This window comes from Halichoerus grypus, chromosome 4 (genome assembly GCF_964656455.1).
Source record: "Halichoerus grypus chromosome 4, mHalGry1.hap1.1, whole genome shotgun sequence".
NCBI classification, from domain to species: Eukaryota; Metazoa; Chordata; class Mammalia; order Carnivora; family Phocidae; genus Halichoerus; species Halichoerus grypus.
Genome location: NC_135715.1, coordinates 8,924,679 through 8,945,129, shown reverse-complemented (window position 1 = coordinate 8,945,129; position 20,451 = coordinate 8,924,679). Strand labels below are relative to the sequence as shown.

General features: G+C 41.0%; 1 protein-coding gene across 3 annotated transcripts in view; it reads left to right on the top strand.

Moving 5' to 3' along the window:
• Positions 1-14: 14 nt before the first annotated feature.
• The window catches only part of ERCC5 (ERCC excision repair 5, endonuclease), a 31,896-nt gene continuing 11,459 nt past the window's right edge, over positions 15-20,451 (top strand). For 2 of the 3 annotated variants that reach the window (XM_036116287.2, XM_078070103.1), the window contains exons 1-9: positions 15-536; positions 5,830-6,005; positions 7,950-8,065; positions 8,565-8,651; positions 10,220-10,280; positions 12,496-12,639; positions 15,093-15,300; positions 15,888-16,976; positions 19,658-19,905. In XM_036116287.2, the coding sequence (XP_035972180.2) occupies positions 449-536; positions 5,830-6,005; positions 7,950-8,065; positions 8,565-8,651; positions 10,220-10,280; positions 12,496-12,639; positions 15,093-15,300; positions 15,888-16,976; positions 19,658-19,905 (2,217 nt within the window). In that variant the 5' untranslated portion in view covers positions 15-448. The remainder of the gene's footprint in view (positions 537-5,829; positions 6,006-7,949; positions 8,066-8,564; positions 8,652-10,219; positions 10,281-12,495; positions 12,640-15,092; positions 15,301-15,887; positions 16,977-19,657; positions 19,906-20,451) is intronic. The other variant, XM_078070102.1, reaches the window with a different exon arrangement.

The window sequence follows — 20,451 nt, the reverse complement described above, 5'->3', positions numbered from 1 at the left end:
TGAGGCGGGACTTCCGCCTTGAGCATCGCATTAGACGGAAGCCGAGAGGCCCCATTTCGCGTGGGTTTACGCACTAACTCAAGAAGACAGGTTGTGTCGGGGGACCACCTTCTGGCTGTTTATCTCGCCTGCGCTGTGCTCTCGCCCTGCTCTTCCGTTAAGAGTGCTTACATCTGGGCCAAACCTTGGGTGAGAGGAGGACCTGCTCCTTCCCGACGCCGGCCATTCTCTGGTCCTGCCTTTCTTCCGTGAGGCAGTCTGCCGCCAGGAAGTACCGTTCTTGCCCGTGCAGGTGTTCCCTGGAAAACCGCGTGCTCTGAATTATTTTCCATCTTCCCTGGGTGCGAGCAAGGGGCGCTCTGCCCGGGCTCCGGCGGTGGTGCAGGCTGTGGTAGAATTGGAATAGAAGGCCTCCCGCGAGCCCGCCCCCGACTGTCGTGGGGGCCTCATGGGGGTCCACGGGCTCTGGAAGCTGCTGGAGTGCTCCGGGCGGCAGGTGAGCCCGGAGACGCTGGAAGGGAAGATCCTCGCCGTGGGTATCCTTAACGTGTTCTTGGGCGCAGGGACTCGCGCAGGGCTTTACTCACTCCGGGCTTCGCCCTGAGCGCAGAGTGGTGTTGGTGGGATGACAGTCCCTCTCAGGGTAGCGACGGCATCTCCTTCACGACGTTTTCTTTGAGTGTCCGCTTGTCCCCGCTTTGCAGTCCCGCCACGTTGGCTTGGAGTCCTCAGGTTTTATCACTTAGGGGCAGTGCTTTACTTCTCTCCTCTGGAAAGTGGAGGTGATAATAGTATGTATGTACACACGGGGTTGGTATAAGGGATAAAGGGGTTGTATAAGTAAAAGGAGCTTGTAAAGCCTAGAAATATTATCCCTGCTGGGAGGTCAGCATGGAGAAAATGAAGTGGGCTTCCCACCGTAGTTTATCTGCTGTCCTGAGTCCTGCTCCGCTCGGGTTTGTTAGAGAGGATAGTGTGGACAGGTGTTTGACCTTTTTTCTTTTTTAAAAGTAACTTTCATTATTTTTTATTATGAGTTTTGGAACAGGAAACTGATGTGGTACAACACTGGAAAGGTATCTAAAGGTACACAGTGTTTGGTTTTGTTTCCTCCCAGCCTCTATGATGGACTTTTAAAGGACTGCCGTTTGTGTATATGTTGGCTGTTTGGTGTTTCTGTAACTAAATGTTTTTCTTCTTTGTCAAAACATATGAATACTGTTTCTGAAATCTTGGTCTTTTTATTCGTTAAGCATCCTCCTCCTCCTCCTCCTTTTTTGAGTGGCTATTCTGTTGTGGAAGCTGGTGGTACCTGACGCCAGTCCCCTATGTGGGAACCTGTGAGCCTAGGAGTTCATAAGCGAGGTGGAGAAGAGAGTCATGTAAATAATTGCTGTCGGTGGTAAATGCAGTTTAAGAATTGGTGGGAATTATGCGGAAGGAGCCACTGAGAGAGGAGCCATTATTTAGTATGGAGACAACTTATACATAATGGGACACTGGTAATTTTTCAAATAAAGTTAAGAAGATGATGATATTTTCTTCAGTGTGAATAATCTTGAAATACGTCCGTAATGAGTTTTGCTTGCTTAAACGTTTTTATGCAGGATACCTTGTGTAGGGGAGAGGGTGTGTGTGCGCGCGCGCGTGTCCGTGCGCGCGCGCCATTGCTGCCCGTGTGTGTGTGTGTGCGCGCGCGCGTGCGTGTGTGTGTGTGTGTGTGTCATTGCTGCCCTCTAGTGGTTCGTCGAATCACTGCTTTCTGAAGATTTTCTTCCTAGAACTGTATGTGAAGGAAAGCACAGTTTTCAGTAACAAGAACCCTTCAAACTTCAGCAAAGACTTAGGTATTGTGTGTTGTAGCCCCTATGAAGAATTAATAACTTGTAAAATCATTAAGATGACGCATGAAGTTCAGCATTCTAATTTTTTAGGAAGTTGCCCAAAGTAAGGAGGTTAAAGCATTTAATTTAGAATTTAGATTATCTATTTTTAGATGACTCAGGAGCTCTTTTGGGACATGAAGAAATTTTCATGAGGTTATTTTTTCTGAAGGAACAAATCATATAAAGAGGACTGTCAAAGATCTTCCAGTTATAATTACAATCTCATATGTATATGTGTATAAATATATATGTAAAAGAATATTTGATTGCTGTTTTATAATTGATTTTGCTTTGTTTCATTTTCATGGGAATTCAAATTCAAATATCTGACCTATATTCCATTTTTTGTCTTATTTGTTAAGAAATTATCCATGACATACTAGGTTCATAATTTACTCTTGGACCCCTAAAATATATTTTTTTAACCATCTATAGGTGAGTGCCTTGTTTATTTATACAATCTAAATGTATCCAAAAACAGTTTAACTTTAATCTCTTATGGGCCTTAACATTTGTGAAATGCATTTAAGTCTATCAGCAAAATATTACACTTTTTTTAGATTTAGACTATGCATACTAACGGATATTAAATTGTAAGTCACCTAACAATAGAACTAAAGTAATTTATCTTTTTTTTTTTTTTTTTAAAGATTTTTTATTTATTTATTTGACAGAGAGAGAGACAGCGAGAAAGGGAACACAAGCAGGGGGAGTGGGAGAGGGAGAAGCAGGCTTCCCGCTGAGCAGGGCGCCTGATGTGGGGCTCGATCCCAGGACTCTGGGATCATGACCTGAGCCGAAGGCAGACGCTTAACGACTGAGCCACCCAGGCGCCCCTAAAGTAATTTATCTTTCATTTCAAAATGTTATTGATCCTTTGGGTCTTATCTATAAAATGATCTGGCTTTGCTGTGGATTTAACTTTTTTTCAGCCCTGGGACAAATTTAATGTTCCCTTTTTTTTTTTTATAAACTTACTGAAATTAGACAAGTCAAATTATGCACATATTTTCAGAATGCCTAGTTTTACGTGTATTTTAAAAAATAATTTCAAGCTGGAACTTTTAACCCTAGTTGAGACTACCTATGATTAATAATAATAAAGACCCATCATAGTTTCTAGGATTTAGAATTTTAGGCATATGTATGTTAGTAATCTATGTTTTAAAAGCTTTATATACAGTTCGAAAGGATAGCAGAAGTTAAGAGCCACTGATCTGAAATTAGATTTTCTCATTGATTATAACATTTAAAGTAATGGTTTAGGTGGAAACTTAATTCTGTACAACAGTGTAGCAACCAGAAAAAAGCCAAGCAGAAATGTTTATCCACTATAGTACAGAGCTAAGTCCTTTAGGAAACTAGTTTTTTTTTTTTTTTGAAACTAGTTTTAAGACTAGTTATAATAGCCCTAGTAAAAGGTGAGACAGTGAGAAGTGGTAGGATAAAGGATCTACCCTGGAAGTAGGATTTGGTGTTGACTTAGCTCTGCACTGACCCCCAGTCTTGTCCTTTTACTCTGCTCTATTTACTTTTTTGTATTACATAACTGTATGTATTACAGTATATCTATAATATATAGTTGTATTATGTATCTATTACTTCATTTTTTTTCTTCTTTATTGTCCATATTCCCCACTAGAGTGCAAGTTTCTTGGAGGTAGACACCCTATCTGTTTTGTTCAGGGCTGTGTTGTTTGCTGCCTATCCCAAGACCTTGGGATCTTGGATATGCCAGCACAGAGTAGCACTCAGATATTGGAATGAATGTAATAATAGCTTGCTTTCCACTAGTTATTTTGTTACAGTGTTTATTGAGTTAATTGATGGGCCCAATTTGTTTTATGGTTATAAATTAGGTAATATACGTTCATTTAAATACTTAACTGTTCAGCTCATTAATAGCAAGTATTTGTTGCCTCCTATATGCCCTGTGAAAGGGAGAGCAGTGCACGGAAGTGTGGTCTAGACAAGGCATGGAGCTCATGGTCTGGTGTTTCCCTCCATTAGATTGTAAACTCCACAAGGGCAAACCCTTTGTTTTGTTCAGGCCTGTATCTCCAGTGGGATTTCTGCCACATAAGCAGCATACATTTTTGAGTAGGAACGTATGAGTGGAGGTCTTTATCTGGGCTGAGGAAGTGACCCATAGACTGAGACTTATGAGTCAGAAAACTAAGCTAAGAGAGGGAGAAACTCAGGCAGAGGAAGGAGCATGTGATAAGACCCTGGAGGCAGGAAGGGTCTACCTTCAAGATAGATTAAAAGATGGAATTGATAGAATCTGGTAGTGTTTGGATGAGGGGAGCGTAGGGGATGGCATTGAGCCTTCTGGCTTCGGTGACTGGGGTAACATTCACTGCAATGGGGGCATAAGCAGCCTGGTAGAAAAGACATGGGGAAGAGGACAAACCGTAAGAGACTTTTAACTCCAGGGAACAAAGTGAGGGTTGCTGGAGGGGCAGTGGGTGGGGGGATTGGGTAGCTGGGTGATGGGCATTGAGGAGGGCACGTGATGTAATGAGCACTGGGTGTTATATGCAACTGATGAATCACTACATCCTACCCCTGAAACTGATAATACACTGTATGTTGACTAAATTGAATTTAAATAAAAAAATAAGAAAAGATCTGGAATTCAGTTTTGATCATGTCAAGTTGGGAATGTCTGCAAGGCCATCTAGTCTGGGGCCCTGGGGCAGCCTGCACCCACGAAGGGGGTGTGGTGTGGGGGTGCTAAGGTAGCCTGGGGAGCCAGTACAGCAGGGGGAGGGGAGGGGCCCGCGGGAGAGCTCTGCTGAAGTCGTGCTTGAGTGTCGAGTTAGAGGAGCCGGGGAAGAGGCTGAGAGCAGGAAAACCAGCGGTGCCACGTCCCTCTGTCTTATGGACAAATAGGAAATAATTTGGTAAGAAGCAGTTTTTACAAAAGTTAAACATAAGAAAACTCCAAGAAAACATAAATTACTTAAAATTACAGAAGAGGTAACTATTGTTAATATTTTGGCATTTGAACTTCTAGTTTTTTGTATTTAACATATCCCATATGTTATAAAACGTAATTATGCATTCCATAGTTTTGTAACCTGTTTTGTGTCCTTTAATATTTTGTGCCTGTCTTTCTTATCACTGTAGATGCTTCTGTAGCTTCCTTTTTTGAGGGCTGTTTGATATTCCAACAATTCGGTATATAACAATTTAGTTTAAGTAAAGACCTGTTGGAAAACTTTTACATTGTTTATCATATTTTCTTTCTTTCTTTCTTTCTTTTTTTTTTTTTTTTAAAGATTTCAGTCATCTATTTGACAGAGAGAGACACAGCGAGAGAGGGAACACAAGCAGGGGGAGTGGGAGAGGGAGAAGCAGGCTTTCCACGGAGCAGGGAGCCCGATGCGGGGCTCGATCCCAGGACCCTGGGATCACGACCTGAGCCGAAAGCAGACGCTTAACAACTGAGCCACCCAGGAGCCCCGTTTATCATATTTTCATCACTGCAGACATTCTTAGAAGTAACTCTTACTGTAAATCTATGATGATTTTCTGAGAATAAGTGTCTGGAGATAGAAGTAGTAAAATAGAATGCCAGTTTTTACATTTTTTGCTATGAATTGCCAAATTATTCTCCACAAGAGTTGTGCTAATTTATTAAAATTCTATAGAGAGTATTAGTTTTTTTAAAGAAGCAAGTGTTTGCAATTAGATTTTTTAAAGGACACATCTGTCGCTGTAACGTTTTAAAATTCAGTCTGCGAACAGTAGTAACAAGGGTTCAAATAAAGTTAATGGATTTTAGGCAGATTCCATCAGGGCTAAACATTTTTCAGTTTCACATGAACTGTGATGAGGGCTTAGTTTTAGTGTCTAGATGATATCAGTTATTGGGAAGTTGAAATTGTGGGGATGAGGGAAGAAATTCCAACACACTTTCCTTTAACAATTCCTCCAGATATCAGTATTTGGTTAAACCAGGCACTAAGAGGAGTCCGGGATCGCCATGGGAACTCAATAGAAAATGCCCATCTTCTCACTTTGTTTCATCGGCTCTGCAAACTCTTATTTTTTCGAATTCGTCCTATTTTTGTGTTTGATGGGGATGCTCCACTATTGAAGAAACAGACTTTGGTAAGAGTCATCTTTTTTTTTTTTTTTCTTCTTGAATTATTAGAAAGGAAGAAAAGTTCATGTAGAATTTTAATTTTCTCTTTAGAATTTTGGAAGCCAAGACTTATTTTGACATATATCCCACTTAATTTCAACTTTTTTTTTAGTTTATCTTGAACAGTCAACACTTTTTCCTTTAAAAAAGGATTATTTGTTAGACTATGTCCTGGGTGCCCGTGATAAAATTCAACTTTTAATAGAACTACTAAAATTCTCTCTCTCAAGTAAATAAAATCTTAAAAAAAAAAGGGAGGGCATCTGGGTGGCTCAGTCAGTTAGGTTCAGGTTATGATCCCAGGATCCTGGGATCGAGCCCCAAGTAGGGCTCCCCATGCTCGCTCTCTCAAATAAATAAATCTTAAAAAAAAAACAAAACTACTAAAATTCTTAAAATTGAGAGTTTTCCTTTTAGAGGATCTTCTTAGGTGTCCCATGTGTGTTTTAGCTGTGCTGCTGAGCATGATAGAGAGCCTGTTGGGGAAGATGCCTCCCTGCATCTGAGGTCAGAGTACTTGGAGTAAAGAGTCATTGGATTTCATGTGGTGTCAGGTGTGACTGAGGTGGGTTATTGAGGAAGGAAATTGGCCAGGATAGGAAAGAATGACATTGAGTTTCTTTATTCTGAAGATAGTTTAAAACAATGTTGGAACAAGGCTGTGAACTTTGGAGTAATTGTATTAACCCCCAGCCCCCCCCCCCCCAATGACAGCACCCATTTGGACACAGGACTTTTGTGTTGAAAATGCCAGCTCATCACTTCATGCTCACACCAGACAGACATTGTCTAATTAAGTGAGGATGTAGGATAAAAGTAAGGATCGGTAAATGCTTGGGGACATTTATTCCCTTAGGAAAAGGTCTAGACTTGCATGTTGCAGTTTTAAATTATCCAAGGCACATTCTATCAGGTACACCTTGGAAGGATTAGACAGGAAGAAAGAACTCCAGAATTTATTTATCTGCTAGTAAATAACATCTCCCCAATTCCCCAGCCCCATGGTAAAGGTGTTAGTTAACACTACTCTAGTAATCATTTTGTAATATATAAACGTACCAAATCAACACGTTGTACACCTTAAACTTCCACAGTGTTATAGGTCAGTTATATCTTAATTAAAAAAGGAAAAGAATGTTTTGGTATTTCCTCCTTATATTCCACCATAAGCATGCAGAGTATTCCATTTTTTCCTACATGGACATTTTTTTACAAGATAACTTCTATACATTTTAGGATTTCTTATGATATAAACTTGAATGTTGAGGGACAGAGTGGCATGTAAGTAACGTATTTTTTATTTTTATTTTATGTTTTTTGAGAGAGGGAGCTAGAGAAGGAGCAGGGGGAGGGGCAGAGGCAGAGGGAAAGAGAATCTCAAGCCGACTCCCCACTAAGCATGGAGCCCGACATAGGGCTTGATCCCATGACCCATGAGATCATGACCTGAGCTGAAGTCCAGAGTCAGACGCTTAACCGACTGAGCCACCCCGGTGTCCCAAGTAATGTATTTTTATAAAGACCAATGCCAGAAATTGGTTTGGCGTAATAGTGACATTTTAAAGAATACATTAATATAATCCCTTTTAAGAAACGTTTACTTAATTATATATTATTAAGTTGTACACTTCTTGGGGACATTAAGGGCCATTTAAAAGAAACTGAAAGTAAATTAATAGTTGCCAAATACTGTATCCTAGCCAGTCCATTTAGTAGTAGGTAGATGGAGACTCAGTGTTCTTTACGTAGCAGAAACCTGAATATACCCACTGATATGACAGTTTGGAGGAAATACTAAAGCAGTCATAATCTGAAACTCAGACAAACCAAATTCTATGGAAAAAAGTCACAGAAATGTTTTTAATATACTCATACCCTGAAACAGAATCCTATGTCCTTTGTTTTCACAGGCTAAGAGAAGGCACAGAAAGGATTTGGCAACCACTGATTCCAGAAAAACTACAGAGAAGCTTTTGAAAACATTTTTGAAAAGACAAGCTATCAAAACTGCCTTAAAAAGGAAAAGGCAAGAGGCAAATTACATTAATTTTAAAGATTAAAGGCTTTTAACTTTCCCCTTGAATTCCTGTGGTTCCCTTTCCTTGATTTTAACTTGGCAGATCACAGACGGTGAAATCAGAGGGATAAGTGGGCCCATTTGACCCAGTAATTGGAAGTTGTGAAGATTCTCTGTTAAGTGAGAGTCAGCTTGGATACGGAGAGAGAAGAGCCGTAGTGTTGCGTTGCCCGCACTTTGTACTTCCATAAGGCGCGTCTCCGCGCCTGCAGTTGAGGCCGTGGCCGGGGTGCCGGGAGCCGCAGTGAGCTTCCCCTTTCTCTCGAGGCCACGCTTGCTTCCTACGGCAGCGGCTTGGGCAGCCTGGGCAGCAGGGAGAAACCTGTTCCAGCCCCGTGGTTTCCCCTTCTCACCCCCTCAGCAGGGCTTGTGTAATCAGCGGGGGAGTCTTCCTGACTCAGTGTCCTATTTCCTGTCACCTCTGCCTACGTCTGTGTGTGCTTTTCAGAGATGAAGCACTGCCCAGTCTTACTCAAGTTCAAAGAGAAGATGACATCTATGTTTTGCCACCTTTACAGAAGGAAGAAAAAAACAGGTAAATGTTCAACTATTTAAAAATAGTAATTGTCTATGTATTCAGACAGATACAGACCTTTGTGTTTTTATCTACATGATAAGGCATGTGGGAATTAATGCATCTGCAAATGCATTCTCGACACCTTTTAGAATGTTTTTCAAAGACTAAATTTTTTAGTGACTAACTTGCCTTGTGTTTTGGTAGTTTGTGCTGGTTTGTCTCTTCGTTCTGCAGATCCTGTGTTAGCACTGTTCGTGTGTAGTTCCTGAAGATGTGGATTTTCATGTTTCCTACCTTTTGCTTTTACGTACTATCTCTACCTGTTCCTCAGCCTGTGTCTTCTGACTCTCAGCACCACGCCAAGAGACCACACACAGCGTCCTCCTTGCTAAACCCAGTAGAAGCTCTGCAGGTGTCAGCTCACTGTACTGTTTAGCTGCGCGTGACTCGGCACCTTTGCTCTCCTGCTGTCTGGGAACCTCTCCGGCCACTCTTTCTCAGGCTCCTCTGTGGACTCTTCTCTGGCTCTCTGTTCACTGTCAGCTGCTTCTGTGGCTGAAGTGCAGGCGGAGGGCCTGGCAGTGTGTCTCTGCCCCCAGCTGCCTGCATTCCTTTCCCGGAGGCTTCTGAGACACCAAGTGGCTTTTGAATCAGGCCAGTTCTGTTTCTCTTCATCGCTGCCACCGTCAAGTACCATAAAGGCTTCCACACTTCTTTCTCTGTCTTTGTCTTTGATCTTCCCTTTCGCTGGAACCCCTACCAGTCAAATTCAATCTCTGCTTTGTGGTGTAGAATCTGTTAAAACCCAAACCTGATAATGTTATTTTGGAGCTTGAAACAGTTCCTAGCTTCTCATTTCTTTAGGATAAAACTTCAGCCTCTTAATCACATGCTTCCCCAACCTCACCAGGCCCTCTTTATACTGTCTCCAGGCAGGCTTTCTTTTTTTTTTTTTTAAAGATTTTATTTATTTATTTGAGAGAGAGAGACTGAGAGAGAGAGCACATGAGAGGGGGGAGGGTCGGGAGGGTCAGAGGGAGAAGCAGACTCCCCGCCGAGCAGGGAGCCCAATGCGGGACTCAATCCAGGGACTCCAGGATCATGACCTGAGCTGAAGGCAGTCGCTTAACCAACTGAGCCACCCAGGTGCCCCTCCAGGCAGGCTTTCTTTCCCTTGTTTCCAGATGTTTATAGAACGTAGTGTTGCTACCTGGAACACTTGTCTCCATGAACGTTCTGCAGACCCTACAACTAGACCCCTCTCTTATTTGTGGCTAAGTCCAAGCAGTGCAGTTGCCAGAGATTCCAGGAAACTTTAGGGACCGCCCACCCCCCCAATTGGAGAGAGGTGACTCCCCTTATTGCACCTTTAGCAACCTGCTCCTCCCTTGTGATGGACATCATCAGATCATACTGTAATTGCTCCCTGGCATGTGTCCCCTCCCGACCGTGGGAACAATGACGGTGAGTTTTGTGCCAACCTATTCACCATCGTAGCCCCTAGAACTGGTGGCCCCTTGCCTCAGAGGTATTTTTATAAGTTGTCATTAAATCATAGATACTGTAAATGTATGCTTGACTTTCAGTTCAGAAGAAGAAGATGAAAGAGAATGGCAAGAAAGAATGAGTCAAAAACAAGCATTACAGGTACTTAAGTAATTTGTGAATTCGGAATATATTCTGTTATTTGAAATGAATGACATGAAAATGAATAATGAGGTCGTATGAATTTATGGAAGTTCCTGATAAAAATAGACACATGCCTTCTTCATTGTGTGTGTGTGTGTGTATTCGTGTGTGCGTGTGTACATATGTACAAACACACAGGCACCCGTGCACATTTGTATGGCATTTATCATCATGCATGTCTGGGTATCCAAAATAAGCCATCTTTCTTTTACAACCAATCAACTAAACAATAAATGGGTATAAATAGTAATACGTACTTCTATAAAAATATAGAAAACATACCACCCATAAATAACTTCAAGTAACATTTTGATATATATTAGCCCATTCTCCTGCCCCTCTCCTTATGGTTGAATATCCGTGTGCATATTTGGGTATGTGTGTGCATGTCAGGTGTACATGTGTGCATATATATGTAAATGTATGTCTGTGCTGATGTTCCAGTTCTCCATTGCTGTGTAACTTGGAGGCGTGAATTCAGTTGTTTGTTATCATCTTCTTGCTGTTCTGGGGGTTGCTGAGCTCAGTGAGGCAGTCCTGTCTGCACGGCTCCCGTGTAAATGCAGGCTGACCATAGCTGGGGCTGGAGTCCCCTCCAAGGCTTCCTTACTCACACGTCTGGTGGTTGACACTGGCTGTCAGTCAGGACACCTGCCTGTGGCTCCTCCGTGTGGCCTGGGCTCGCTCACAGCATGGCACTGTGTTTCAGGGGCAGGCATCCTGAGAGCAGGTGCCTGCCGGGACCTGTGGCCTTTTCTCGTCAGCTTCGGACGTAGCGCGGCCTCCCTTGCTACGCATTCTGTCTGTGAGAAGCTGGTCAGTGAGGCCAGCCCTTAGTTAAGGGGCGGGAATTAGATGAAAAGAGGTGTCAGAGAACCTGTGGTCATGTTTTAAAACCACCACCACACTTATTTTAATGAATGACATTTTTACAAATTGAGGTTGTACTGTAATATACAAGTTTTTGGAGTTTTTTTCAAGTTTCTTGAATAGTGGATAACATCTTTGATTCCCAAGTTAACTGGTTTTGTATGTTCCTATTATTTTGGTGCATCTGGAGAAGACTTTTGAGCTACAACCTCAGTCTCCTTCCACTTGTAGAGGTTCTGCATTATTAATACAGCAAATGAGAGCAGTCTTGGTGAAGACCATGAATATTGTGGTCAGGAAGACCTGCATTTAAGTCCAGGCTCTCCGGTGCACTAGCTATGTGGTCTTAGACAAATTAACTGCTCCAGGGCTTTATTTCCCACCCCCCCCCTTTTTTTTTGTGAAACAAAAATGATAATGATGCCTTCCTCAGAGGGCTGATGGGAACATTAAGGTGTTCCCTCCGTATGGGGAAAGCAAGGGGTGTTCTGAGCATGACTGGCCTGTCCTAAGTGCCGGCTGGTTGGCACATGCACATACAACATACCGACCTACAGGAAAGCAAATTCTGTTATTTTATTTTCTTTACTAATGAAGAGTTTTAAAGTACTTTTGGTAATTAGTTAAATTTAGAAAAGTTTTATACTTTTTCATGCCTGTGAATTTCTCACTTGTCTTCACTTCTGATTATAGGTTAAGAGCAAAACAAAATTAATCTAATTAAGGGAATTATAGATATTGTTCAAATTCATAAGGCTCATCCCTGCCTTAGGGCCCTTGTCCTTGCTGTTCCTGCAGCCTGGGATGTCCTGATCAGTCTCGTTGGTGTCTTTCAAGTCCCTGCTCACATGTCATTTTTTAATGAGGTCTTCTCTATCTATCAAATAAATGTTTTCTCTCTTCCTGTTCTAATCAACTCTCTTATCAGATTAACCAGCTTTATTTTCTTGTTCATTTATTTATTTATTTGGTTATTCTGTCTTACTCTACCCCTAAGAGTAGGGACCTTGTCTGGCATGATCTGCACAGTACCCTAGCACCTAGAACAGTGCCTGGCACATTAGGGGGGTCTGGTAAGTATTTTTTCTTCAGAGTGAATCAGTGAGTGAACGGCTACATTCCCCAATCTGCCTATTCACTGATACCTATTGCAGAATTATGTACAACTGTGTTTAATCTGTTGTAGATTTTGTAGAACTATTTATCATAAGTGCAATCATAAGTGCAATAAATATCAGGGTAAATAGAATTAAGTGTACAAAATGTAAATTTCATGTAAAAAATGAATTTTTACTCTTTACAGGAAGAGTTCTTTCATAATCCTCATGCCATAGATATTGAGTCTGAAGATTTCAGCAGCCTGCCTCTTGAAATAAAGCATGAAATCTTGACTGATATGAAAGAATTTACCAAGCGAAGACGAACCTTATTTGAAGCAATGCCAGAGGTGAAATATACAACAGCATATTAATGCTTAGAATGCTTAGAGCATCAGCAAAATTTTTTATTAGAAAAAAGAGGAAATTGATAAGTATTACTTATATAGTATCTGTTTCCAGTAAACAGCATTTGTGTCTCAGAGAGTCTGTGAAGCATCATGTATTTACAAGTTTGAACTTACACATATTTCTTCAAAGAAACCTTTTGACTTTCCACTTAAGACCGGGTCTTGGGATGCCTGGGTGGCTCATTCAGTTAAGGTTCTGACGCTTGATTTCAGCTCGGGTCATGATCTCGGGGTCATGGGATCGAGCCCCTGCATCGGGCTCCATGCTCGGCACGGAGTCTGCTTGAAATTCTTTCTCTCCCTCTCACTCTCCGCTTGTGCGTGCTCTCTCTCTCTCTAAAATAAATAAGTCTATAAAAAATGAAATAAAAAACACCAGGTCTTATCTCCTGCTCTGTGTTCCCTTAACACCCTATAATGTCTCTTTATGGTTCTTAGCATCCAAATGTGCCTGTTTTGTCACTTCTGTATTTTCAGCCCCTAGGTCAGTATCTTTCACATAGTAAGTGCTCAGCGTATGCTTAGTGGTTCAATTCTTAGGTTAGTTCATAAGAGTTATTTTAACCCATAATATGCATTGTCTGTAGAATACTAATAGTAATACAGAATCTAATCTAACTTGATATTCCAGGTGTCTCTTCTTTGGCTGCAGGCCTAGAAATGCAATTGGACCTTCACCTTCCCTCTTCCTCTTTCTAGACAGTGGTAATAGGAAATTCAGTGGTAAATTCTTCAACTTGGAGCATCTTCTGGTGGTTCTACAGCCACAGACCCTTGGAGCAGATGGTGCGTGGAGTTGGGGTCAGGCTTGTCTCCTGATCATGGTGCACCATTAATTACTCCTGCTTTTAGTGGGTGAATGAACTTTGTTTTCCTTTCTACTGCTACCACCTATTATTTCTCACATCATTCTCTAACTCACTGTTAGGACAGAGTATACATTTTGCAGCAGCATTATTCCTAATGAATGGATGTAGTGGTTTTTTTTCTATAAACTTTTGGACATTTCTTAAATTGATACCAAAATATGAAAAAGGCAGGCAGGTCCTATTTCTTTCTCTATCAGTCCTTTGGTTTTTCCACAAACAGCGTGAACATAGGAAAATGCTAAGGTACACTGAAATGATACACGAAGGACAGAAGTAAATTTGTTTTCATTTCAGGGGAAAAAATCCAGGCTTAGCCTGTGTATCAAGCACTTTATTTCTTGCGTGTGAAAGGATCTCTGGCTGGCTTTTGAGGAAATGGAATTTGGGTTATGTAAACAACATTGGGAAGGCATGGGAAGAAGGGAGATGGTCCCTAACGATTTGTTCCCTTCTGTTCTTTCCCCATCACCGTGGAGCCTGGGATCGGTAGATGGTAGGGTAGAGGGTAGTGTGGCTCAGCAGCCCATGGGACCTGTAATTCTGATAGGGAAGAGAGGGTCTGAGTCATCCAGGGTGGACCTCTGTGTCATCTGTACGTTGGGCAAAGGCAATATTGAGAATAGGAATGATGGTAAGTAATAACATAATAGCAGTAGGAGCAGTGTCGGGTTGGCAGCCTGGTTTTGATCCCACATCTAACACTCACTAGCCTTGCAACTCTAGGGAGGTTGCTGAACCTGTTTGTCTCAGCTTCTTCATTTGTAGACTGGTGATAATGACATAGGTCCCATGGGGTGGTTGAAAATAAAATGGGATGATACACATAAAAGCTCCTAGAAGAATGCCTTCACAGAAAATGCTTTATAAATGTTAACTATTATCATTAATAACTGTGATTGCCATGAATTATTAGGTGTCTTTTATGGGTCAGGGACTGTGCTAGGCACTTTACTTGCATATTTTTTTAAAGATTTATTTATTTATTAGAGAGCGTGCACGAGAGAGCATGAGCAGGGTAAGGGGCAGAGGGAGAGAATCCTCAAGTAGACTCCGCCCCCCCTTCCCCCCCCGCCGAGTGTGGAGCCTGTCTAGATTTCACAAACCGTGAGATTATGACCTGAGCCGAAACCAAGAGTTGGACGCTCAGCCGACTAAGCCACCAGGTGCCCCACTTTACTTGCATATTTACTTGCATTCCAGAAGGTTATCTATTTATTAAGCCATAATCAAAATGTCACAGTGCTTGGCATGCATTACTGCTTAATAAATGTTTTTTGAATAAACGATTAAGGCACAAACGTTATCCATGATTTCTTTTGCCTAAATCTTTTTGTTTTAAAGATTATTTTTTAATAAGGCAGTTACAGTTTTTTTCCTAGTATTCAAATTTTACTGTTATAATATGAAAATGTCACCAATGGAAAAAACCAATTGCTCTTTGTCCCTTTGTGGGGAAAAGGATGGAAGTGTGGGAATATTATCTGTATTTAATACAAAAAAATAATTGTATTTGTTTTATTTTAGGAGTCTAATGACTTTTCACAGTATCAGCTCAAAGGCTTGCTTAAAAAAAACTACCTAAACCAACACATAGAAAATGTCCAAAAGGAAATGAATCAGCAACAGTCAGGACAAATCCAAAGGCAATATGAAGATGAAGGGGGCTTTCTGAAGGAGGTAGAATCAAGGAGAGTGGTCTCTGAAGATACTTCGCATTACATCTTAATAAGAGGTATTCGGTACCGTCACCTACCTGATGGTTAAAAACCAAAAATATGCTATGTCTCTGAATTCTAGGAACTACCACCCTACTTATGTAATAATAAATATATGTATAAATAAATAAATAAATAAATGTAAATAAATAATAAATATATATAAATGAATAATAAATATGTGTAAATAATAAATAATAAATATATGTTAAATATAAATAGATATACTACCACCCTACTTATGTAACAATAAATATATGTAAAAATAAATGAATAATATATTAATGGATACCTACTATTGTACCAACCCTCTTTGTTTTTATTTATTTAAAATTTATTTATTTATTTACTCCCAGTATAATTAACATACAGTGTTATATATTAGTTTCAGGTTTACAATATAATGATTCAACAGTTCTGTACATTACTCAGTGCTCGTGTACAAACCCACTTTAAAATTAAATAACAAATTAACTCTTAGTGCTGTTTAAATGAAAATTTATAACTTCATTCATGAGAACCAGTGTTCTTTTATTCATCTTACTAGAAGTATATTGTCTCACTGTAAAACTATATAATGAGAAATGTTTTAATTTTTCTTAAGGTATTCAAGCTAAGAAAGTTGCAGAGGTGGGTTCAGAGGCTCTTCCTTCTTCCAGCGAAATGCACAGCAGGTCTTTTGACATGAAGTCATCTCCATGTGAGAAACTGAAGCCAGAGAAAGAGCCTGCTGCTGCCCCTCCTTCTCCAAGAACTTCCCTGGCCATGCAGACTGCCATGCTGGGAAGCAGCTCAGAAGAGGAGTGGGAGAGTGAGACTCAAAAGCAGTCTGATGTGAAGAATGCACCTGTGTCACCGCTTACTCTCTTAGCCATTCAGAAGGTTCTTGATGATGATGAAGACATGGAAGCACATGCTGGAAATGACGTGCAGGCAGGAGGGTCAGGAGTGAAAACACTGCTTGAGAACAGTTGCCATGAAGAAGTTGTTGGAGGCCTAACAGAGGGAGATGGAGAAGGAATGCTGTTGCCATCAGGACCCCATCTAACTCGTGTGAGCTCTGCACATGAAACCAGCCCTGACAGTGACAGGAGGCTGGCAGACTCAGCTCATTTGTCCCGTCCCGTCTTCTGTCCAGGCAGTGAATCTGGTGTTTCAAAAGAAGAAATGTCACTTATGCACGTGGTGAGTGAAGCCTTTCAGACAAGCGATGAGTCTACGGTTAAGGGTAGAAAAGGCCCAGTTCCTTCAGAAAGCACAGTGGTGATGCACAGCGATGCACCTGGACTCCAGAGTGGGAGACAACTGACACCAGGACCTTCGATGAGTTCAAGTTCTGTATCAAGAAATGAAATATACACCAAAGAGCCTGGGCTACAAGACCTTTGTCCATCAGGCCCCAAATATGATTCCTCTGTTCTTTCAAGCGACGATGAAGCAGAAGGTGAAAAAAATCCCGTTTCTGAAATCACTGACACTGTCAGTTTGCAAGAAATGAGTAATACACAAAGTGTCCCTTCAGAGGCAATAAGTAACTTGGAAAATGCAGTATCCTTTAATTCTAAAGAGCACGAGAATTTCCTGAAAACCATCCAAGAACATGAGACAGTGGAATCTGCAGACCAGGACTTAATTTCAGTTCCAAAGTCCATGGAGCCAATGGAAATGGACTCTGAAGAAAGTGAATCTGATGGTAGGTGCTTGTGCTCTTCCAGATACACAGAACTGTAGGGTTTCACATCTCCAGGAACGGAGAGATCCTGCAGTGTAGTCTAGTTCCCACTTTTGTTCCGATGATGAACGAGGACCCCAAAAAGGTGAAATGACTCTCCCAAGGACACACAGCTGGTTCTTTTTTGTTGTGGTTTTTAAAAGGAGGGAGTACCAGTTGGAAAAGGTAAAAGTGAGTCTTTCAGGTTTTTTTAACTTTTTGTTTTGAAATAATTATAAACTTAATAAAGTTGAAAGAATATTACAGAACATTCTGGTTCCTTCACCCAGTACCTCAATGGCTAGCGCTTGACCACATTTGCTTTATCATATCTCTTTATGTATGTTTATATACACATACATGTTTACTACATATCTACATCTGTACAGACTTCTGTGTGGTCGATCCTCATTATTCACAGATTCCTTATTTGTGAAATTGCCTGCTTACTAAAATTTATTTGTAACCCCAGAATCAATACTCAGCGGTAATATCTTTGTGGTCACTCATGGACCTGAGTAGAGTGGCTAGAAGTTTGAATTGCCGTACCACTCCCAGCTGGGGTTGAACAAGGTGTCGCTCCACCTTCATGGTGCAGCTCTCCCACAGAGGTGACCAGAAGGTGAATATGGGAGAGAGCAGTGCAGTGCAGATCAAGAAGCTCTGGTTCGGGTTAGTTGGATGGGGTTTGAATCCCAATTCCAGCACCTGTTAGTGGGGCAGCCTCAGGCAAGTCTCTTAACACTCCTAAACCTCATTTTCTCTTTTGTAAGATAAAGAAATTAGAATTTGCCAAGATGGGTTGTTTTTAGGATTTGCGATTATAAATATATTTACTCTATGAACAAGGATGTATTCGTGGATTAAGTGTTTACAGTGACTTTATAGAACATACTGTTGTGAATAACAAGAATTGATTGTACACACAAGCTAACTTTTCCTGGTGTCTGCTGAGTTTCTCCATTCTTTTTTTTTTTTTTTTAGTTTTATTTTATTATGTTATGTTAATCACCATACATTACATGATTAGTTTTTGCTGTAGTGTTCCATGATTCATTGTTTGCGTATAACACCCGGTGCTCCATTCATTACGTGCCCTCTTTAATACCCATCACCGGGCTAACCCATCCCTCCACCCCCCGTTTCTCCATTCTAAAGTTACTGTTTCTCCTTTGTAATTAGTATTTTATGGAAAGGCTGTGTAAAGTAATTTTATGGAAAGGCTGTCTATGTAAAGGCTGTTGTTCCTGAACAAATCTTTGCTCACTTATTTCAGCATTCATTGATGATTTTTACCTAAATAAATGGTTACTATGATGGCTGCCAAATGGCAGTTTTCTAGTTCCATCGTTCCTTACATATTTTTCAGTTTACATCCTTTTATAAGGAAGATCTTTCCCTCTTCCCCATTTACTGTTTTTTTAATATCCGTGTGGACTCCAGAGTTTATCTACTTTATTTAGTGATTTATGATGCTGTTGTACTTTATGGTTGGAGTCGTCCTGGCTTTGGCCAGTGAGGGCCCCCTTCAGGCTGGCTTCTGTGACTTTTGACAATTCCCTCTTATAGTTTGAGCATTTCTTTACTTTCTGATCAAGACATTCCAGATTTATCTTATACTTTCCCTGCCCTGTCCCTGGATCCAGCCAGTTCACCAGAGAGTCCTCGGTCTCTCTGGTAATAGAGCATGATGTTTAGAAACCAAGATCTGGACCCTGAGTGTGCTCACCGGTACTGGAGTGGTCATTGCTTCAGGCCCTCTCAGGGACAGAGCCAGGGAGTATATTTGTGTATACACACACAAGCTTGTGCACACACCCATCTGTATTTATTTCTCTACAAATAAATACATATTTCTATATAAATGTATATTTTCATGTATAAAAATCTGAGTTCATACTGATACCTGCATTCCAATCCAACATCACAGATTTCATTTTAGCTTCCACTTTTGTTATAATTTCCCTTTCTAAGAGTGATAAACCTTACTCCCATTGTCCTTAATATATTGACTTATTGCTTATTCTCTCTTTAATTTGTAACCATCTCCTGGTCCCATTGGTGTTCTCCTTGGTCCTGGCTGTCTCCTTGGCCCCAGTCCCCACTCTGAGGTCTCCAGCCCACTCTGTCCTGATTGCATCCTGAAATCCATCCCCCTCCACCTGAAGCAAAAGAAGGGAATCACATTTCTTTCTAAAGAAAAGAAAAGACACAGGAGAGGAGGGAAGGAAGGTGGAAGAGAAGAGCTATTTCTCCTGAGTACTTTTCCAGGATTCTTTCCACTAATTCACAGCTTTATTCTTTGCTATGTCCATAGTGAAATGAGAACATATAACAACCTACATGACTGTTGACATCCTCTGATAATTCTCCTTTAACTTAGCATATTTGTATAAACCTTATATACAAATCTTTGAAAGCCTGGTTCCTAATTTCAAAGGTAGTGCCAGTTTATCTAATGGAAAAGGCTTATTTTGAAGTTATAGGCATTTTTTATTATTAAATTTATTTAATAGTAATATGTTAGCCTTACATGTTTTCTAGTAAATTCAGATCATTTCAGGGTAAAACATTTTTCAGGATAATTTGGAATGCTCTCGATGACTTTGGGATAATTCTAATGTTTCGCTTGTAAATAAAGTGACCTTGTTATTTTGGTACAGGAAGTTTCATCGAAGTACAGAGTATAATTAGTAATGATGAACTTCAGGCTGAGTTACATGAAGCTTCTAAATCTCCCTCCAGACAAGATGAAGAAGAACTGATAGGAACTAAGAAGGAAGAAGCCACTGGTGACTCTGAGGGCCTCCTAAGACCCAACTCTGGAAGTGAGGCTTCAGACACGGAGCCACATGAAGAAGCTGAAAAAGATGCAGACCGTTCACTCAATGAATGGCAAGATATTAATTTGGTAATAATATGACATCGAGTTTTAACTTACGGCTAAGAAAGAGCCAAGTTAAATCGCTTTTGAGCTTTAAGGAGTTATTGGATGAACATTTATCAGCTATTTGCATGCTTTTTTTTTCTTAACTATTTTTTTGTAGTTCTGGGGATTGGGAAATCTAAGATCAAGGTGCAGGCTAATTTGGTTCCTGGTGAGAGCTCTCGGGCTTGCAGATGGCTGTCTTCTTGCCATGTACTCATGTGGTGGGGAGAGAGGGGGGTGGGGTGGGGTGGGGGAGGGAGAGGGTAGGGAGGGAAGGAGATATCTTTCTTTTATAAGGCTACAGTCCTATCAAATTAGGGCCCCACCCTTATGACCTCATTTAACCTTAATTACTTCCTTTTTTTTTTTTAAAAGATTTTGTTTATTTATTTGACAGAGACACAGTGAGAGAGGGAACACAAGCAGGGGGAGTGGGAGAGGGAGAAGCAGGTTTCCCGCGGAGCAGGGAGCCCTATGCGGGGCTCGATCCCAGGACCCTGGGATCATGACCTGAGCCGAAGGCAGACG